We start from the raw sequence: 16,119 nt of genomic DNA, 5'->3' as shown, positions 1-16,119 counted from the left end.
ATCTCATGTGTATGTAGTTTGAAATCTATGATCAGAGTATCGTGGTAATTAAGAAAGTGGTTTCTTAGATTACACCATCGATGCAACTACGACATGACACATAGTATCGATTCATTAACAACTCTCGATATACCAATGGTTGTCGAATCGGTCGGGATATATGAGTTGAAGGGACCGTACTGTACGCTAACCATAATTGAATGGTTCTAACAGGCACTATCATTTGATACCTAGGGAATCATGTAAGCGATGCTGCTAGGCGTTTAACATGATTGGTTGGGTACTATCAGACTTGAGTTCTGACATTCTTGTTATCAAGGAGTTGATAAGTAAGAATGGAGCAGTTGGGGTATGCTCGTATAAGGACATGTTTGGTCCCGAATCACATGGAGATGTGAACCCACGGCTAGTTGTATCAATGAACCATTGATGGCCACACAAGTACTAGCTTTCTAGATCCCGTTGAGAGGTAAAATAGGTCAATGTGTTGAACGGCTTATAAAAGAGTTTATAAGCGTAAGGAAAAATAGAAGTAAGACTTCTATGAGGGGAATGTAACTTTTAATTTATGAATGTGTTCCTAAATTAAAAGTTGACCAAATAAATAATGTATTTGAAAATTATGATTTTCATAAAATTATAGACTAAATTAAATTAATACAAGTGTTGAATTAATTAAACACTAGCGGGCCTAGTGGAGTCCAAATAATTAAATTAGTTCAAGTGTTGAATTAATTAAATAACATTGGGTCCTGTAGAGCCCAATTGGAATAATTATTCAACTAGTGGGCTTGAGTACATTCAAGTAAGGTTTACTTGGGCTCAAATATGTTTGAGACATTTAAATTAAAGTCCATGGGCCTTCTAATTGTTACAAGCCCAAGCAAAAAGACATGCTAGGAAGGTGAAGGGTTGGAGGCACTTTTTCATTAAAAATTTGCATGGCATGCTCATGCATCTTTATCAGTTTTTCAAGAACCAAGAAAAAGCTTCTCCCTTCTCTCTTGAACCTCACTTGGACAAAACTTCACTCATTCATTCCCTTCAATTTTTGTTCTTCAATTGTTGAGGAAATACTCTCTTCTCAAAAGAAAAATCCTCTTATTTTTCTAGTGCAAAATAAGAGGAGTTCTAGCTTGCAAGTGGTGGGCCTAATTTTGAAGCAAGGAGAGCTTGAAGATTGTCTTTCCATTCAAGAGCTAAGGTGTTTACACTTTAGTTGGAGCCATCATCAATCTCAAGAGATTGATAGATAAAAATTCTAAACACCCTATGTATGACATGTTGATGTTTTCGTATTTGCTACACATCATAGATGAGGGTGCTCGATTTTTCTTGTAAGAAAAATATTTTGAAACTTCCGTTGTGCGTTTCGGGCACCTTAAACGACCCCTTTCAGTCCCCAACCATTGGGTTGCTGTAAAAATCAATATAAATGCCACATCTATCATAATTTATGATTGTTGAATCTGTTTAACCAAAGAGATTAACATGGAGTCGTATGTTCGTCCGCTTACAAGTTCTAATTCCTCGATTATTGAATATTGTGGGTATAGTAACAACCCATACATGGAAGATTACACGAACGCCGTCATTCCCTCAAAATATTGTTGGGTTTGTTTTACCAAATTCAATTTTATTTTATTTTACATTTATTTCATGATTAATTTTAATAATATTAATTTTGCAGAGGTGATTGTGGTGCATGAGTGATCAAGACCATCGAGGTAGAATTAGCTCGTCTCAATCCATATGAAATAAATGACAAGATAGTCGACTCATGTAGACCCTATTTAACAGCATGTACTTGGAATAAATATTGGATTTTGTAGCGATACCATGGTGGTTGTTGGGATGTTTTGTAGCTTTTTTGATCATGTACAACTGCAAACAAAAACTAATGATTTGTAGTGTTTCTACTAGATATTAAGCAATTGTGTNTTTTTTTTTTTTTTTTTTTTTTTTTTTTTTTTTTTTTTTTTGTTGGATTCCATGGTTTAGTTATTTGTTTTACACTTTTATAGTGAGTCTTTATGGCGAAATAAGCCAATGATGATTTAGGGCGACCGAATGGCGATTGAGAGCGACCGAATGATGATTGAGTGATATAGCAAAAACAAAGTGAGCAAAATCGTGTTTTATATCTTATTTACTATAATATGGTACATTTTCATGGATAAAAAATTACGAAATTAAACATAGTGTGAAATAAGGCAAAAATGACTGAGGGCGACCGAATGGCGACTGTGAGCGACCGAATGACGACTGAGTTATATAGTAAAAAATAGTGAGCAAGTTAATGTTTTTATATGCTACTTAATATATTATGATATATTTTTATGGATAAGAGATTATAAAATGAAAAATAGTGTGAAATAAGTTAAAAAAACGATTGACTGATATGGTGAAAACAAAGTGAATAAATTCGTGTTTTATATCCTATTTATTATATTATGGTACGTTTTCATGGATAAGAAATTACGAAATTAAACATAGTGTGAAACAAGGCAAAAATGACTGAGGGCGACCGAATGACGACTGGGTTATATAGTAAAAAATAGTGAGCAAGTTCATGTTTTATATGCTGCTTAATATATTATGATATATTTTTATGGATAAGATATTATAAAATGAAAAATAGTGTGAAATAAGCTAAAAAGCAATTGAGGGTGACCGAATGACGATTGAGTGATATGGTAAAAACAAAGTGAGCAAATTCGTGTTTTATATATTATTTACTATATTATGGTACGTTTTCATGAATAAGAAATTACGAAATTAAACATAGTGTGAAATAAGGCAAAAATGATTGAGGGCGACCGAATTGCTACTGGGGGCGACCGAATTGCTACTGGGAGCGACCGAATGGCGACTAAGTTATATAGTAAAAATTAGTGAGCAAGTTCATGTTTTATATGCTACTTAATATATTATGATATATTTTTATGGATAAGATATTATAAAAAGAAAAATAGTGTGAAATAAGCTAAAAACAATATTTTCTAGTACATCAAGGGGTTTTATTAGATCACTCATATATCACCCGGTCGCTATCAGTCGCTCTTTGTATTATGATATTATTTTTATATTTTATACTATCACTCCATTATACTATACTAAAATAGAGTAAATAAACCCAAAACGTGAAGTTGCTCGTATTTTCTATTATAAGAATCATATATCACTCAGTCGCTTTTTGAATTATTTTACGCCACTTTTATATTTTATACTCACACGATTATAATGTACTATAATATAGTAAATAGTCCACAAAATATTAATTTGACCACCTTTTATACATGTAATAGTACAAAATATCTTCGATTCATTCATACTAAATCATTAATGTTCAATAACATATTTTTATAAAAAAAAAACATCCAACCTTCTACTTCCAAAAAACAATATTTTCTAGTACATCAAGTGGTTCTATTAGATCACTCATTTATCACTCAGTCGCTCTCAGTCGCTCTTTGTATCATGACATTATTTTTATATTTTACACTATCAATGAAAATAGCTGTCCATTCTTTAGATTCAGATAACCATGTATAAGTTCTTTGTTCATCATTCTCCACTCTCCATTAGAATTAATCAAAATCTGGATGATCGTCATTCCTATACAAAATAAACAATAAAGATGTTATAAAAATTAAATGATTTAACATATAATCGGATGACATAACATATCAAAGTGGGCGACTAAAAACAGAATTAAGCAACTGAAAACAGAATTAGGCGACTGAACCCATAATGTTTGGGAGACCGAACAATTAAGAATGAAATATATGAAAAATTATATTTACAATATATACATTATAATAAAAACCAGTAAATCGATAAAAAAAATTGAGATGACATTAGAACTTACACTTGATTTAAAATATTTGACAATGTTTAGAAAAATTGAAATTTTTTTAGGAAACAAATGACTATAATATTCTCTTGCTTAATGTAGAGGAATAAAAAAAATTGAAAAGAAGACAAATGAGTGAAGGATGAAGAAAAGAAGAATCGTTGTGAGAAGGATGAGAAGAATGGAGGGAACAAGAACCCATTTCCTTTTCTTTCTCCCCTTTCTGTTTTGTACGCTTCTTTTGTTTTTTAATTAATTGATAATTTTTTTAAGTGGATGTTATTTATCAAATTTTGAATTCTAAAAGACAAATATTTAAAATTAAAATTTTTTTATGGTTAGATTTAAAAGTGCCCCATAGAAAACAAAGAATAGTAATAAAATAGCTCGAGAACTTATCACTAATATCAATAATATTATCACAATATTATCGAATAAAGAAAAAATTAATTAAGAAAAATCTAATTAGTTTAAAAAGACAAAACTCTATATTTATATATATCAATATTATTTAAGGAATATTTAAGAAAACAAATTCCTTTCACATTTAAAAAAACTATCCCTCAATTCAAAAAACTCACCCTATTTAAAAAGTAAAAATAAAAAAATTAAAATAAATAAGACTTTATTAAAATCAAAATATTAGAAAGACGAAAAAATCTTTGACATGGAAAAATCCGAAACTCGTCTTTCTTCTTATAAGCAGATAACAGGCATACCATGTACGCTTAAAATAGTAGTATTTTAAATATTTGACAAAATATTATGGAATCTGAAAAGTGAAAATATAAAGTATTGGTTAGATTTGGCTGAACTAAATTACAATTAATTTATCTCAAACAATTATGTGATTTTTAGAATTTATAAAAGCGTAGGCATCTTGTGAGACGATCTCACGAAACTTTATCTGTGAGACGGGCCAATCCTACCGATATTCACAATAAAAAGTAATACGCTTAGAATAAAAAGTAATATTTTTTCATGGATGACCCAAATAAGAGATCTGTCTCACAAAATACGACCCGTGAGACCGTATCACACAAGTTTTTGTCTTTATTAAAATATTTGTTAAAGTAATTTTTCTAAAAAAAAAAGTAATATCATACAAATTTATTTTATTGATATCACATAAATTTTGTACAAAATACTTTTAATTGATTTGGTTCTCTTCCATCTCCATTTATCTTTTCCTTTCTCTAAAGATCTTTCTAATTCAAATGTTATTTTTAAACAAAAAGTTTGACCAAGTTTTTAATTAAACTTAAGTATCACGTTTCGATTACTCTCTTAAAAAATCACAATTGCACCCGTAACAACTTATATATATATAAGAGAATAAAAATCATATGACGAACATTCAAATTCTTATGATAAAAAATAAATGGAGAAATAGAGTAAAACGACATCAATATTTTCAAATGAGAGGAGAAACATTTGTTTTTTTCTTTTATTTTTTGTTTATTATATTTTAATATATGTAATATAATTTTTATTCTTGGCACATGAGTCATATTAGAGAATATCAATATTAAACAAACAATATTCAATGAATTTAGTGGTTTCGGTCAAAAAAAGACCAAACAAAAAAAATCAAGTTAGTAGATGAAAACCAAATTTTGACAAATAACATGACTAAAACTCATAATATGTCAACTTACAAAGTTNTTATATATATATATATTAAATTTAAGTTTTAATTTATTTTAATTTTTTTTTTTTTCAAATTGTTGGTATGATATTGATTTGGTGTCGACGTGGTTACGAATAATAATTAAACTTATCAAAGAGTAAAGAGATGGAGAATAAAATTCCAAAGAATCCAACAAATAAAATAGTTTGGACGAAAAGTGTAAATAGGTGTAAACCCGACGCCCCTTTAGTCAGATTCTAATTCTATATTTCTCCGGCTTACCTTTGCGATCGATCAATGGCGAATGAAGATGGAGCCAAACCGCTGAAGAAAATGGCGGAAGCCTTCGAAGAGCTATCAAGTATTATAAATGCAGCCGACCCAGATGGAGAAGAAGCCCGAATTGAATTGGGGCCCTTTTCTCGAGCATGTTCTCTCGTTTCCCCTCTTTTCCGCTGCCTTGGCATTGCATTTAAGTTCGCCGAACTCGATTACGTAGCAAAGGTACAGTTTTTCCCGTGTTTGATTGATTGATTGATTGAAATCTTTTTAATGATTTTTAGGATCATTGTATTGTTTATGTGAAATTGTTGATTTGCTGATTGAAAGTTGTGGTGGTTCCGTGAAAGTTGAGAACTGGTGGTGGTGTGGTGGTGAAAATCATAGGACGTAATGGAAATTCATATTTATGTGTGTATATTTCAGGTGCATATGAAATTTAGACTAGTTTAAAGTACTTTTATTTCAACTCTTAAATTAATTTCTTTACTTCTCATGGGTACGTGGATTATTAGCAGAAGTATGGTTGATTTGCGGTGGGATTCGGCATCCACACTGCTAAGATACCGAGGCTACTTGTTTTGTTCATGTCGTTCCTGATTTTTATGTGTCAAGTATTTGTGAATTTGCTTGTTTTGCTTCAATATGTATGTGATTTTGTGTTCTTAATGCCAAGATTTTAGCTCATAATGTGGGATTTCTAAAAAATTTCATGGGAATAGATGTTGATAGTTGCTCAAAAAAAGAGTGGATGCTGCCACACAATTTTGTTTTTGTAGAATCATCAGTAATCCCGTAGCCATGTCATTATGATTCCTTACAAGTTACAATCATTTATCTTGTGTAGTGGGACTATGTATAGTCTGTGGTACCCTAAAACTCGAAAATTATGCTAAGAAACTCTTGAAAATTTTCAAGTGAATGGCTTCATTTTATAGACAAGAAGCAAGCCTTTCCTCCAATCCATGTTGGACATCTTCCGATCACGGGTTGGGCAAGAAAGGAGGTGGTGTGTTGGTTAAGCAAGCNTAATTATGGGGTATTATTATCTCCCCACCTTAAAGGAATCTGGTCTCCAGATTCGAATAGCTCTGGGTATTGTTGTCTAACATCCTCTTCTTTCTCCCAAGTGGCTTCCTCAATATTTTGGTTCCTCCAGAGTACTTTGACGAGTTGAACTTGTCTATTTCGAAGTTCTTTGATTCTCTGATCAAGTATCCGAACAGGTTGTTCTTCGTATCTCAAATCTCCTTCTAGGGTTACATGTGCAGGGTCTTTATGGGTGTTGAGTCAGCGAAGCATTTTCTTAATTGAGATACATGAAACACGTTATGTATTCCAGATAATGTCTTAGGTAGCTAGAGTTGGTAGGCTACAAGTTCTATTCTTTTCAGAATTTCAAAGGGACCTACAAATCGAGGTTGTAACTCTACCTTTTTCCCTGCCCTTCGGATTCATTTCCTGGGAGATATTTGAGGAATACTTGATCTCTTGCTGGAAATACTAAGTCTTTTCTTCTTTTGTCAGCATAGCTCTTTTGTCGACTTCGAGCTGATTGTATCCTTTGCTTGATGACTTGTACTTTATCAATTGCCTCTTGTATAATATTTGGCTTTATGGAACAAGTTTTCCTATCTTTGGTGCACCGCCATTCTTCAAGATCCCAGTTCAAAGGGGAACAAAATTTTCGTCCATATAAAGCTTCATAAGGAGCCATTTGAATTGTTGTTATACGCAAATTCTATAAGGGGTAGATGATTTCCCCAGTTGTCTCCGAAATCTAAAACACAGGTGCGGAGCATATCTTCCAAAGTCTGAATAGTTCTTTCAGATTGTCCGTCTATCTCAGGGTGAGATGTTGTGCTGAAATTCAACTTTGTCACAAGGCATTCCTGAAGCTTCTTCCACAATCTTCCTTCTTCAATGATACGAGTACACAAATCTGTTTACGATAGCAAAATATACCTTGAGGGTTGGTGGTGAAATCAGAATCTTGCCCTCCCTTGGTCTCTCTGAGCTTCATTACATCGATCTTGGTCTCTTTGAGCTTCATTACATCGGGATCAATGTCCTGATTTTGCTTGATCTTGGTGTTGAATTCTGGTTCAACTCTTAGTCCTGCTAGATGACCACGTAAAAATGTGTAACAAGTTTTTTGACTTGCCTTGCTCAGATCGGTTAGTTTCCCTTCCTCCAAGATGGGCTATACTGGCTCTACTCAAAGCATCTGCCACTACGTTGGTCTTCCCGGGATGGTATAGTGTAGAGCAACCATAATCTTCTGGGGATTCCATCCACCGACGTTGCCTCATATTTAACTAATTTTGAGTAAATAAGTACTTCAAACTCTTGTGGTCAGTATAATGTCAAAGATCTATGAAAGTAGCTGGCACATATGTCAATCTGAACGGCATCACTAGAAATTCATAGTGACCATACCGAGTGTTAAAAGCGGTCTTGGGTATGTCCTCTTCTCGGATCCGCAGCTGGTAGTATCGTTGCCTTAGGTCCAACTTCGAATAAACTTTGGATCCTTGAAGAGCATCGAACAGTTCGTCAATACCCAGCAGTGGATACTTGTTCTTTATAATGACATTATTTAGATCTCGATAGTCAATGCATAGTCTTAGTGTGCCATTTTTCTTTTTTACGAATAACACCGGGGCTCCTTAAGGTGATGAGCTAGGTTGTATGTATTTTCAGTCAATAAGCTCTGTAATTGGAATTTTAATTCGTATAATTCTGCAGGTGCCATTCGGTATGGGGTCTTGGACTTGGGCATTGCTCCGGGTGTGAGCTTGATAGAGAACTCAATCTCTCTTTGCGGAGGCAAGGAATTCATTTCTTCCAGAAAAACCTCGGGAAAGTTTTGAACAACAGAGATTTCAGATACCTTAAGTTGATCAGTGACTTATTGATCAGATAAGCTAGAAATCCATTCCCTCTTTTTTAATGATAGCCTGAGCTTTTTTGGCAACTATTGGTGTTACGGGGAAAGATTTCACCTTGTGGTTTCCAAATTTCGCGTCTCCCAAATTTGTGAGTTTTACTTTTTTGGAATAACAATCTAATTGCACTTGGTGTCTAAACAATCAGTCCATCCCTAATATGACATCCTAACCTTGTATAGGGAGCTCAATTAAATCAGCCATATATGTTTCCCCATCTTTCTAGAGGACAGTCTTTATAGAGAACTTCACTAAGTAACTTATTTCTCATTGGTGAACTAACTTCCAGGATATATAGTAGTTTTATATATGGTGTCTCTAGATGGTGAACAAAAGTGCTAGGAACAAGGAGTGTGTCGCTCCAGTGAGTGCAACAACTCTGGCTGGAATCTTCCGTTTTTGAGTAGTTGGAGCTGGTATATGCTGAGATTCTTGTGGACATTCTTGAATACGGTGTTGATCACTTCCACAAACCAAGCATTTCCCATTCTTTCTCCAGCATCTGTCTTCATTGTGATTAGCTAACCCACAGTATCCGTATCTTTTCTTGTTAGCTCCTTCTCGAAAATTTGTTTTGATGGACTTTCTTTCTTGCCATGCTGAATTTCGTTTCCATATCTTATATTCTTTTGGTTATTTTTGGGGAAATTGGGGTTACGGGATCTTTTTTCTGCTTCTTCTCTTTTAAGGAGTGTTTTGATTTCTGATACCACTCGTAGAGCCTGGTTGACTGCGATATTGTAATCGGTTACCAATGAGGATATCGTTGACCAGCAGATTTCTAGTTTTAACCCTTCTACGAACTTTCTTGTTTTCCTTGGTTCATCTTCCATAAATCGAGGGGCATAGTGGATGAAGCTGTAAAACTCAGCCTCGTACCGAGCTACTGTCATAGATCCTTGAACCAGATCCATAAACTCCCTTTCTCGAGTGTTTCGCACAACTTGGGTGATATATTTTCTTTCGAATTCTTTTGTGAAGTTCTCCCATGTCCTGGTGGTATTATTTCGGCTCCACTGATGATCTATGACTCTCCACCAGTTGTATGCAACATCCTCAAATTGGTAAGTAGATAGATTTATTTTATGTTTATCAAAGTAGTTATGAACTGAAAATATCTTCTTGATCTTCGTCAACCAAGACTCAGCTTGGGTTGCATCCAGGGTCCTATGGAACCTAGGAGGATTGAAATGTTAATACTATGATTTTCGGATATAATATGATACTTGTATGATCATCTGAATCTTTTTATACACGTTTCTAGTCTTCAATACTTTAAAAATATATCACTGGAAGTAACTATAAAGTTTTATAATTTCTGGACTTACAAGTTATTTATTATAATTTTACGAGTGATATATTCGTTATATATATAAATAAAATATAAAATACATAAATAAAAATTATTTTTATGATGTTAGTTTTGGAATAATATTTTTGTAAATTATTATGAATATATTTAAAGTACATACATTTACTAAGAAATAAGACGAGTCCAAAGATTTTATACATCTTACCATGGTATTTTTTGTCACCAAATAAAGTATAAGGTTATAGGCTAATACTCGTTATTTTGGTAATTTTAGGGATAGTCTATATTAAAATAAATTAGGAAATGCTATACTATACTGATGTTACTCACCTCGGTCAATAGGATTGGCTTGAACTTTGGATTCTCATACTCATCTATAGTAAGTCACTATGGTGAGTGATTTATTTTTACCATTCTTCCTATAATCTTGGCATTTGGCCTGGAAATTATGATATTATATTTTCTTAAATGATATTCGCCATGTTTTATGGATTTTTTGTGCATTTGCATAATTATTGTATCTCTTAATCTCGTTGATACATCACTTCGATGACCACTCCTTCTATCATAATAAATTCTCAATCATGCCGATATCCTTCTTACCGATCAAATCTATCATCTTGATCGCATCGTATTTCAAAAATTTATTCTACTTAATTTACTCAGTACTGTTATTACGTAATAATGGAATGCTTCAGTAAAAAGTTCTCATTGTAATATCATCACACTAAGTGTGATTCTTATCGAGCTTTCACCAAATAAGGTTTTGGTTAATCATCGAATGAATGAACGAATGATTGAATGTTAAAATGATTGATCAAGGCAGAGCCCTGGACAACAGACTTTGGTTTGGAAATTGAGTCCATGAACAATGCGACCTTGGTCCGGGTATATTAGTTCACTTAGCTCATTATTCTGTGCTAGCCATATATTTTCTTGCGCATTCATATAACCAGATGCTAACCATATTGTCTATTATATCATTCTGTTAAATATAACATCATATTTATGATTATTTAATTCTCGCTAAGTCCTTAAAGACTTAACCTCTCTATTTTCTTTATCTATTATAATTTCCAGAGGCAGGTATACAAGAATTGGATAAAGAAGGAAATGTCGGTGAATGATCTAGCAGTGGTTGTTTAAAACATTTATAATAAATCGTTGTTTTTTTTAATCTTATATTTTAGTTTGGTCTTGTAAAAACTCTATCATAATTTACTAGTACTTTGTTCGATTCGCTTCCGAAGTATAGAAGTTTTTTTTACTGCCTGCAGTACTTCAAAGGAGCATTTCCCCACGAGATGTTATTAGGTATGTTGGCATATCTCGAGGAGTAAGTCCTGAGATGGGTGCCACAGAGGTGATATCAGAGCCGACCTCTCCTAGTACGTTGTGGTTTGGGGACGAACTAAGTGGAAACTGGTGGGCATGTGAGGCCCGGGGCCGAAGAGGACAGGAGGTGATCGCCGGTGCCATGAGGTTATACGGAAAATGAGCGGCTTCTAGGCGAAGGGAACATGAATGAACCGATCTCATACCGTAATGAGAAGGATTCCAAACTGTTTAGGTATGAGACTGTGCAGTTGAAGAGGGCTTAAAAGATTTGATATGTACTATTCATATCAAGAAGGTGCTTCTTTTTTCGGGAGCTCATCACATTAGAACTCCAAAATTAAGTGTGCTTGACTTGGGATAATTCTGGGATGGGTGACCTCTTGGGAAGTTTCTTACGGTGCGTGTGAGTGAGGACATAAGCACGCTGGAAAGACTCGTCTTGGTACAGTGAGGACAGTCGTCGAATTTGGGGCGTTACATAGTCAATATTCTGAACGGCCACCCGACGCCTAGGCGGCGTGTAGACGGTTTTTTTATAGCCTATATCTCTAATTCTTCTTCTAATTCACTGTCATATTTCTCCAACACTTCATCTATATCGATTCAAATTTAAAATCTATGATATTAGTTTGAAGTACATATTATGGTACATGTCTTTTTAAAAAATATATATATTGACAAACATGATACTAATGCGTTTGAAATATTATGATAAAAAAATTATATTCGAGGTGATGGGATTTTAATTTCTATTTTTTCCCCCAGAGACGTCGCCTTTGTAAAAATTGAGGCGGTGAACGATCACCCAAGGCCTAGACGGCGTCTTTTAGGACAATGAGTACTAGACGGTCCTAGGCGACACCTTTAAGAACATTGTGTATGGTGCATTCACTTTTTTAATTTTCAAGAAAAGCCATGCTTGATAAGCACCTTTAAAATATACGTTTTACATTGTTATTTGTGTATTTGAGGCTCTCATAGTAACATGATATCAGGTGGAGGATCTTTCAGAGGCGTCAAAATCAATATCAACTTTACCGGTGATGATGGCTGGTGATATTGAAGCTAATTGTGTAAGGATAGCCGGGAGCCATACGAGGAATCTTCTAAGAGTGAAGCGTGGGATTGACATGGTCAAAGTTTTGTTCGAGCAGATTATTGTCACAGAGTACGTGCATTTCTAGACCCTTTCACCTTATAATTATAATTGCGTCATCATGATGCTCTTATTTGTCTCGCTCAGACTAGATAGCTTGTGCCTGTGCCTTAGGTGTCACAATGAATATGCTGGTGCTAAAAAAATTGGCTATTCAAAACTACCTAGTTTAGTGAAATGCTTGATTTCACCACTCGCGAACTTGTTATTTAAATCCTTTTTTTTCTTCTAATATTTGCTTCTATCTTATTGCCTTCCCCAAAGCCTGCATCAACTCAAGGTTAAGCCCTCTCCGATATTCAATATTCTTTTGTCTCACCACCATTAGCAATTCTCACTCCTTGCTTTTATCAAATGGGTGAAAATGCTGACTATTTAACATTATCTCAAAAAATGAATTTGCTCAATAGTTTTTAAGCTGAGTAATTGCCTTCACCATTTACAGTTCTAGAGTTATATAAAATTAGAAGAGCGAGAGCATAAAGGCATTATTACTGGTTATATAGAGTGAGGTTTGTATCAACTTGTAGGATTTTTAACCACTGAAAAGAAAATTGAAGAAATTTTTGTTGATGTACGACCTTTCCAAGATTCAACTTGATTGAGAAAAGTGTAATAAAATTAATGATTATTATAAAGAATTAGGATATGGTAATAAGCGGCACTGAAGCGGCACTAACTGTTGGCTTTAAATCCAAATTAGTGTAATTAAACTAATGGTTATTTTGCAAATTTTCATGATATGTTAACGACACAAACTGTTGACTTTATATCCAACTTAGGTTATCATAATAAGCGGTTGTATAAAGCATGGAAACTTGTTTTGTCAGGGGGAATTCCCTGAAGGATCCCGCCTCAAAGGCTTATGCACAAGTTTTTGCTCCATATCATGGATGGATGATCAGAAAAGCTGTAGCTGCGGGAATGTATGCGCTTCCCACAAAAGTTCAACTTTTGAAGAAGCTCAATGAAGATGGTAAGCCTCTCTCATGTTTGCTAAGTAACTCAATTACGAGCATAAGTTGGTTACTTGATAGTTGGTAGCTTGATATGGGCTCCCATTGCACTGCATAATACGACTAATGGTTATTTGACTTTCAAATTCAATACCATCTGCTAAATCAAAATTTTCAGTTTATTGCCATCTCTTAGTATGCAAATACACAAAAAAGCGATCCAACCCTTTGTACTCGTGATTCCTATAGTGGAAATCGGGATATTAACGAATTAAGTTGGCTGGTGAACGTTCTTAACTGACTCGAACAACATTGGATTCGTATGCAAAAGTATAAATTTTTGCTGAAATTGAAAACGTTTGAATTTTCTTTGAACCAGAGTCGAGAAACCAACCAAACTTGTAATCTTTGGATTTTCTTGGATGACTTTTTCTTCTTCTGCTTTGTGTACTCCTCTATATGTGTAACAGTAGCTGATTAATTTTAATGTAGTGATTAGATATATAGGGCTTACTGATGCTAAACAAAGTATTCCATTTATTTTTCATTAGTGATATTTTTTATAATTCAAGAATTATATTCTCTTATTCAGAAACATCTGCAAGTATTCAGATGCAGAGCTACGTTGCTTCAGTGGCGCCTGTTATATCGTACATCGATCAGCTCTTCATATCGAGAGAACTAGGCATCGACTGGTGAATGTCGCATCTATCTTCGTTGAACCATCGCGTCACGTATCATCCCATTATTCTCTGTTTTATTCGCTTGTATGTATTTTTACAGCTTGCACTTCTTTGTAACTGTATAGTAAGTTACCAGCATTTCTCAAGAAAAAATGTATTGATCTGTTAGTAACTTATTGCTTTAGTTCCAGAACTAAAATGAGTATTACCCATTTTTTTAATCGATTAATAGTATTTTCGCAGACACGTAGTGTATGGAAAATAATTGATATAATATAAATTTATATATATATTTTTATGATCTAGACCAAATTAGAAAAAAATATTACTAAAAAATATAAATTGGAAACAAAATAAAATAAAATTATAAATGATTATTTTGAATAATTTAAAATTAATTATTAATCTATACTCCTTTAAAATAGGATGAGACGTTTAAAATAAAAGTACTTCTATAATGAAAATACAAGTATTTTAGGTCAGGTAAATGGAAAAAACTTGTGTGAGACGGTCTCACGGGTCGTATTTTGTGAGACGGATCTCTTAATTGGGTCATCTATGAAAAAATATTACTTTTTATACTAAAAATATTACTTTTTATTGTGAATATCGGTATGGTTGATCTGTCTCAGAGATAAAGATTTATGAGACCGTCTCACAAGAGACCTACTCAAGGTAAATAGGCTTCACCTTTCATGCTAAATATTTTGACCCCTTTCATTTAATAGATATATTAGCGTTGCGTTAACATAATATTTATATATATAATATTTTTTATTATAATTTTTTAATCATATATTATATATATTTAATTTAATTTGAATGAAAGGAAAATAAAATTAGTATATAAAATATTTCTAAGTATTAAATAAATTGTGTTATTCGGTTGTTAAAAAAATTGGAGAGTGAGAAATGTTTATGGAGAGAACTCTCTCTAAAGAATATTCGTGGAATTTTTTTTTAAAAAAATTCATAAAGGGTTTAAATTTAATTATTACCATAGATTAGAGTTAAATATGTAAACTTACTTTGGTGTCACCAAGCCATATCAAATTCAATTGGTAAAGTGTCTCTAGTTGGTTGCGGCACACGTGATGCGTGTAGTCAATCTGCAGCAAAAAAAAAAAAAGTAGTATTTTTTTTAAATAAATAAAATTTATTGAGTTTTGAAATTGAAATGGATGGAAAGAATATTGAAAAAAGAAACATTGAAAATGATTAGGTGAATGATTAAATGAGAGTTTTAGAGTTATAAAAAAGATTCACCAACGTCTGAAAATTAGTTAGTCTATGACGTTTGGCTCATTTAATAATATAGATATAAATATAGATCCATAGATAAATAATATAATGCTAGTTTTGTGGTAGGTTATTTTCTCTCCCAGGTTTAATAAATGTAAAACATAAAAAGAGCTCGATGTGTATATAATTTTGACTTGAGTAAGATTAGGAATCCCAATGTGATGGGACGGGAGGATTTGCCATCCTCATCTTCGTCCAGCGACCCATGCGTGCTGACCCGTGGAGACCTGTCTTAAAATGATTTTGGATTTAGCAAAAAAAGTAATATTTCATTGGTGATCGAAATAAAATATATATCTCATAAAGTTGATCTGTGAGACCGTTTTACACGATTTTTTGTGTATAATATTTAGTATATGTGCAACATGTGTGTAGCCTAAACTAATACAAAATAAAATATTAATCAGTTATATTTTAGACCTACAATGTACTAATATAAAATAAAATATTAAATGATTAAATTTTTTTGGTGAAATTAATTACATTTTTAGATCTACCATATAATCTTTAATTCATGTGCGACTTACTTGCCATCAAAACTAATAAAAAATAAATTTTTATTTAATATATTTTGAGAAATTAATTATATTTCCAGACCTATCATATAATCTTTAATACACTTATAATATAAAATTAAAATATTAAATAATTACAATTTT

At 32.9% G+C, this 16,119-nt stretch overlaps 1 protein-coding gene across 1 annotated transcript; it reads left to right on the top strand.

Moving 5' to 3' along the window:
* Positions 1-5,646: 5,646 nt before the first annotated feature.
* On the top strand, positions 5,647-14,336 carry LOC140963575 (accelerated cell death 11). Its single transcript, XM_073422957.1, has 4 exons — positions 5,647-5,990; positions 12,359-12,531; positions 13,350-13,495; positions 14,068-14,336. Exons 1-4 carry the CDS (start codon positions 5,784-5,786, stop codon positions 14,172-14,174), a joined length of 633 nt encoding a protein of 210 aa, XP_073279058.1. The 5' UTR covers positions 5,647-5,783; the 3' UTR covers positions 14,175-14,336.
* The last annotated feature ends 1,783 nt before the right edge of the window (positions 14,337-16,119 follow it).

Source organism: Primulina huaijiensis, chromosome 2 (assembly GCF_012295235.1).
Source record: "Primulina huaijiensis isolate GDHJ02 chromosome 2, ASM1229523v2, whole genome shotgun sequence".
NCBI lineage: Eukaryota > Viridiplantae > Streptophyta > Magnoliopsida > Lamiales > Gesneriaceae > Primulina > Primulina huaijiensis.
This window is presented reverse-complemented; position numbering and strand designations above follow the sequence as displayed.

What these genes read in the sequence shown, in the direction of transcription:
- LOC140963575 (XM_073422957.1), top strand. Translation starts at nt 5,784, where the DNA reads ATGGCGAATGAAGATGGAGCCAAACCGCTGAAGAAAATGGCGGAAGCC. An exon ending in AACTCGATTACGTAGCAAAG is followed by an intron (nt 5,991 to 12,358) that starts GTACAGTTTTTC and finishes ACATGATATCAG; the next exon opens with GTGGAGGATCTTTCAGAGGC. An exon ending in GAAGAAGCTCAATGAAGATG is followed by an intron (nt 13,496 to 14,067) that starts GTAAGCCTCTCT and finishes TCTCTTATTCAG; the next exon opens with AAACATCTGCAAGTATTCAG.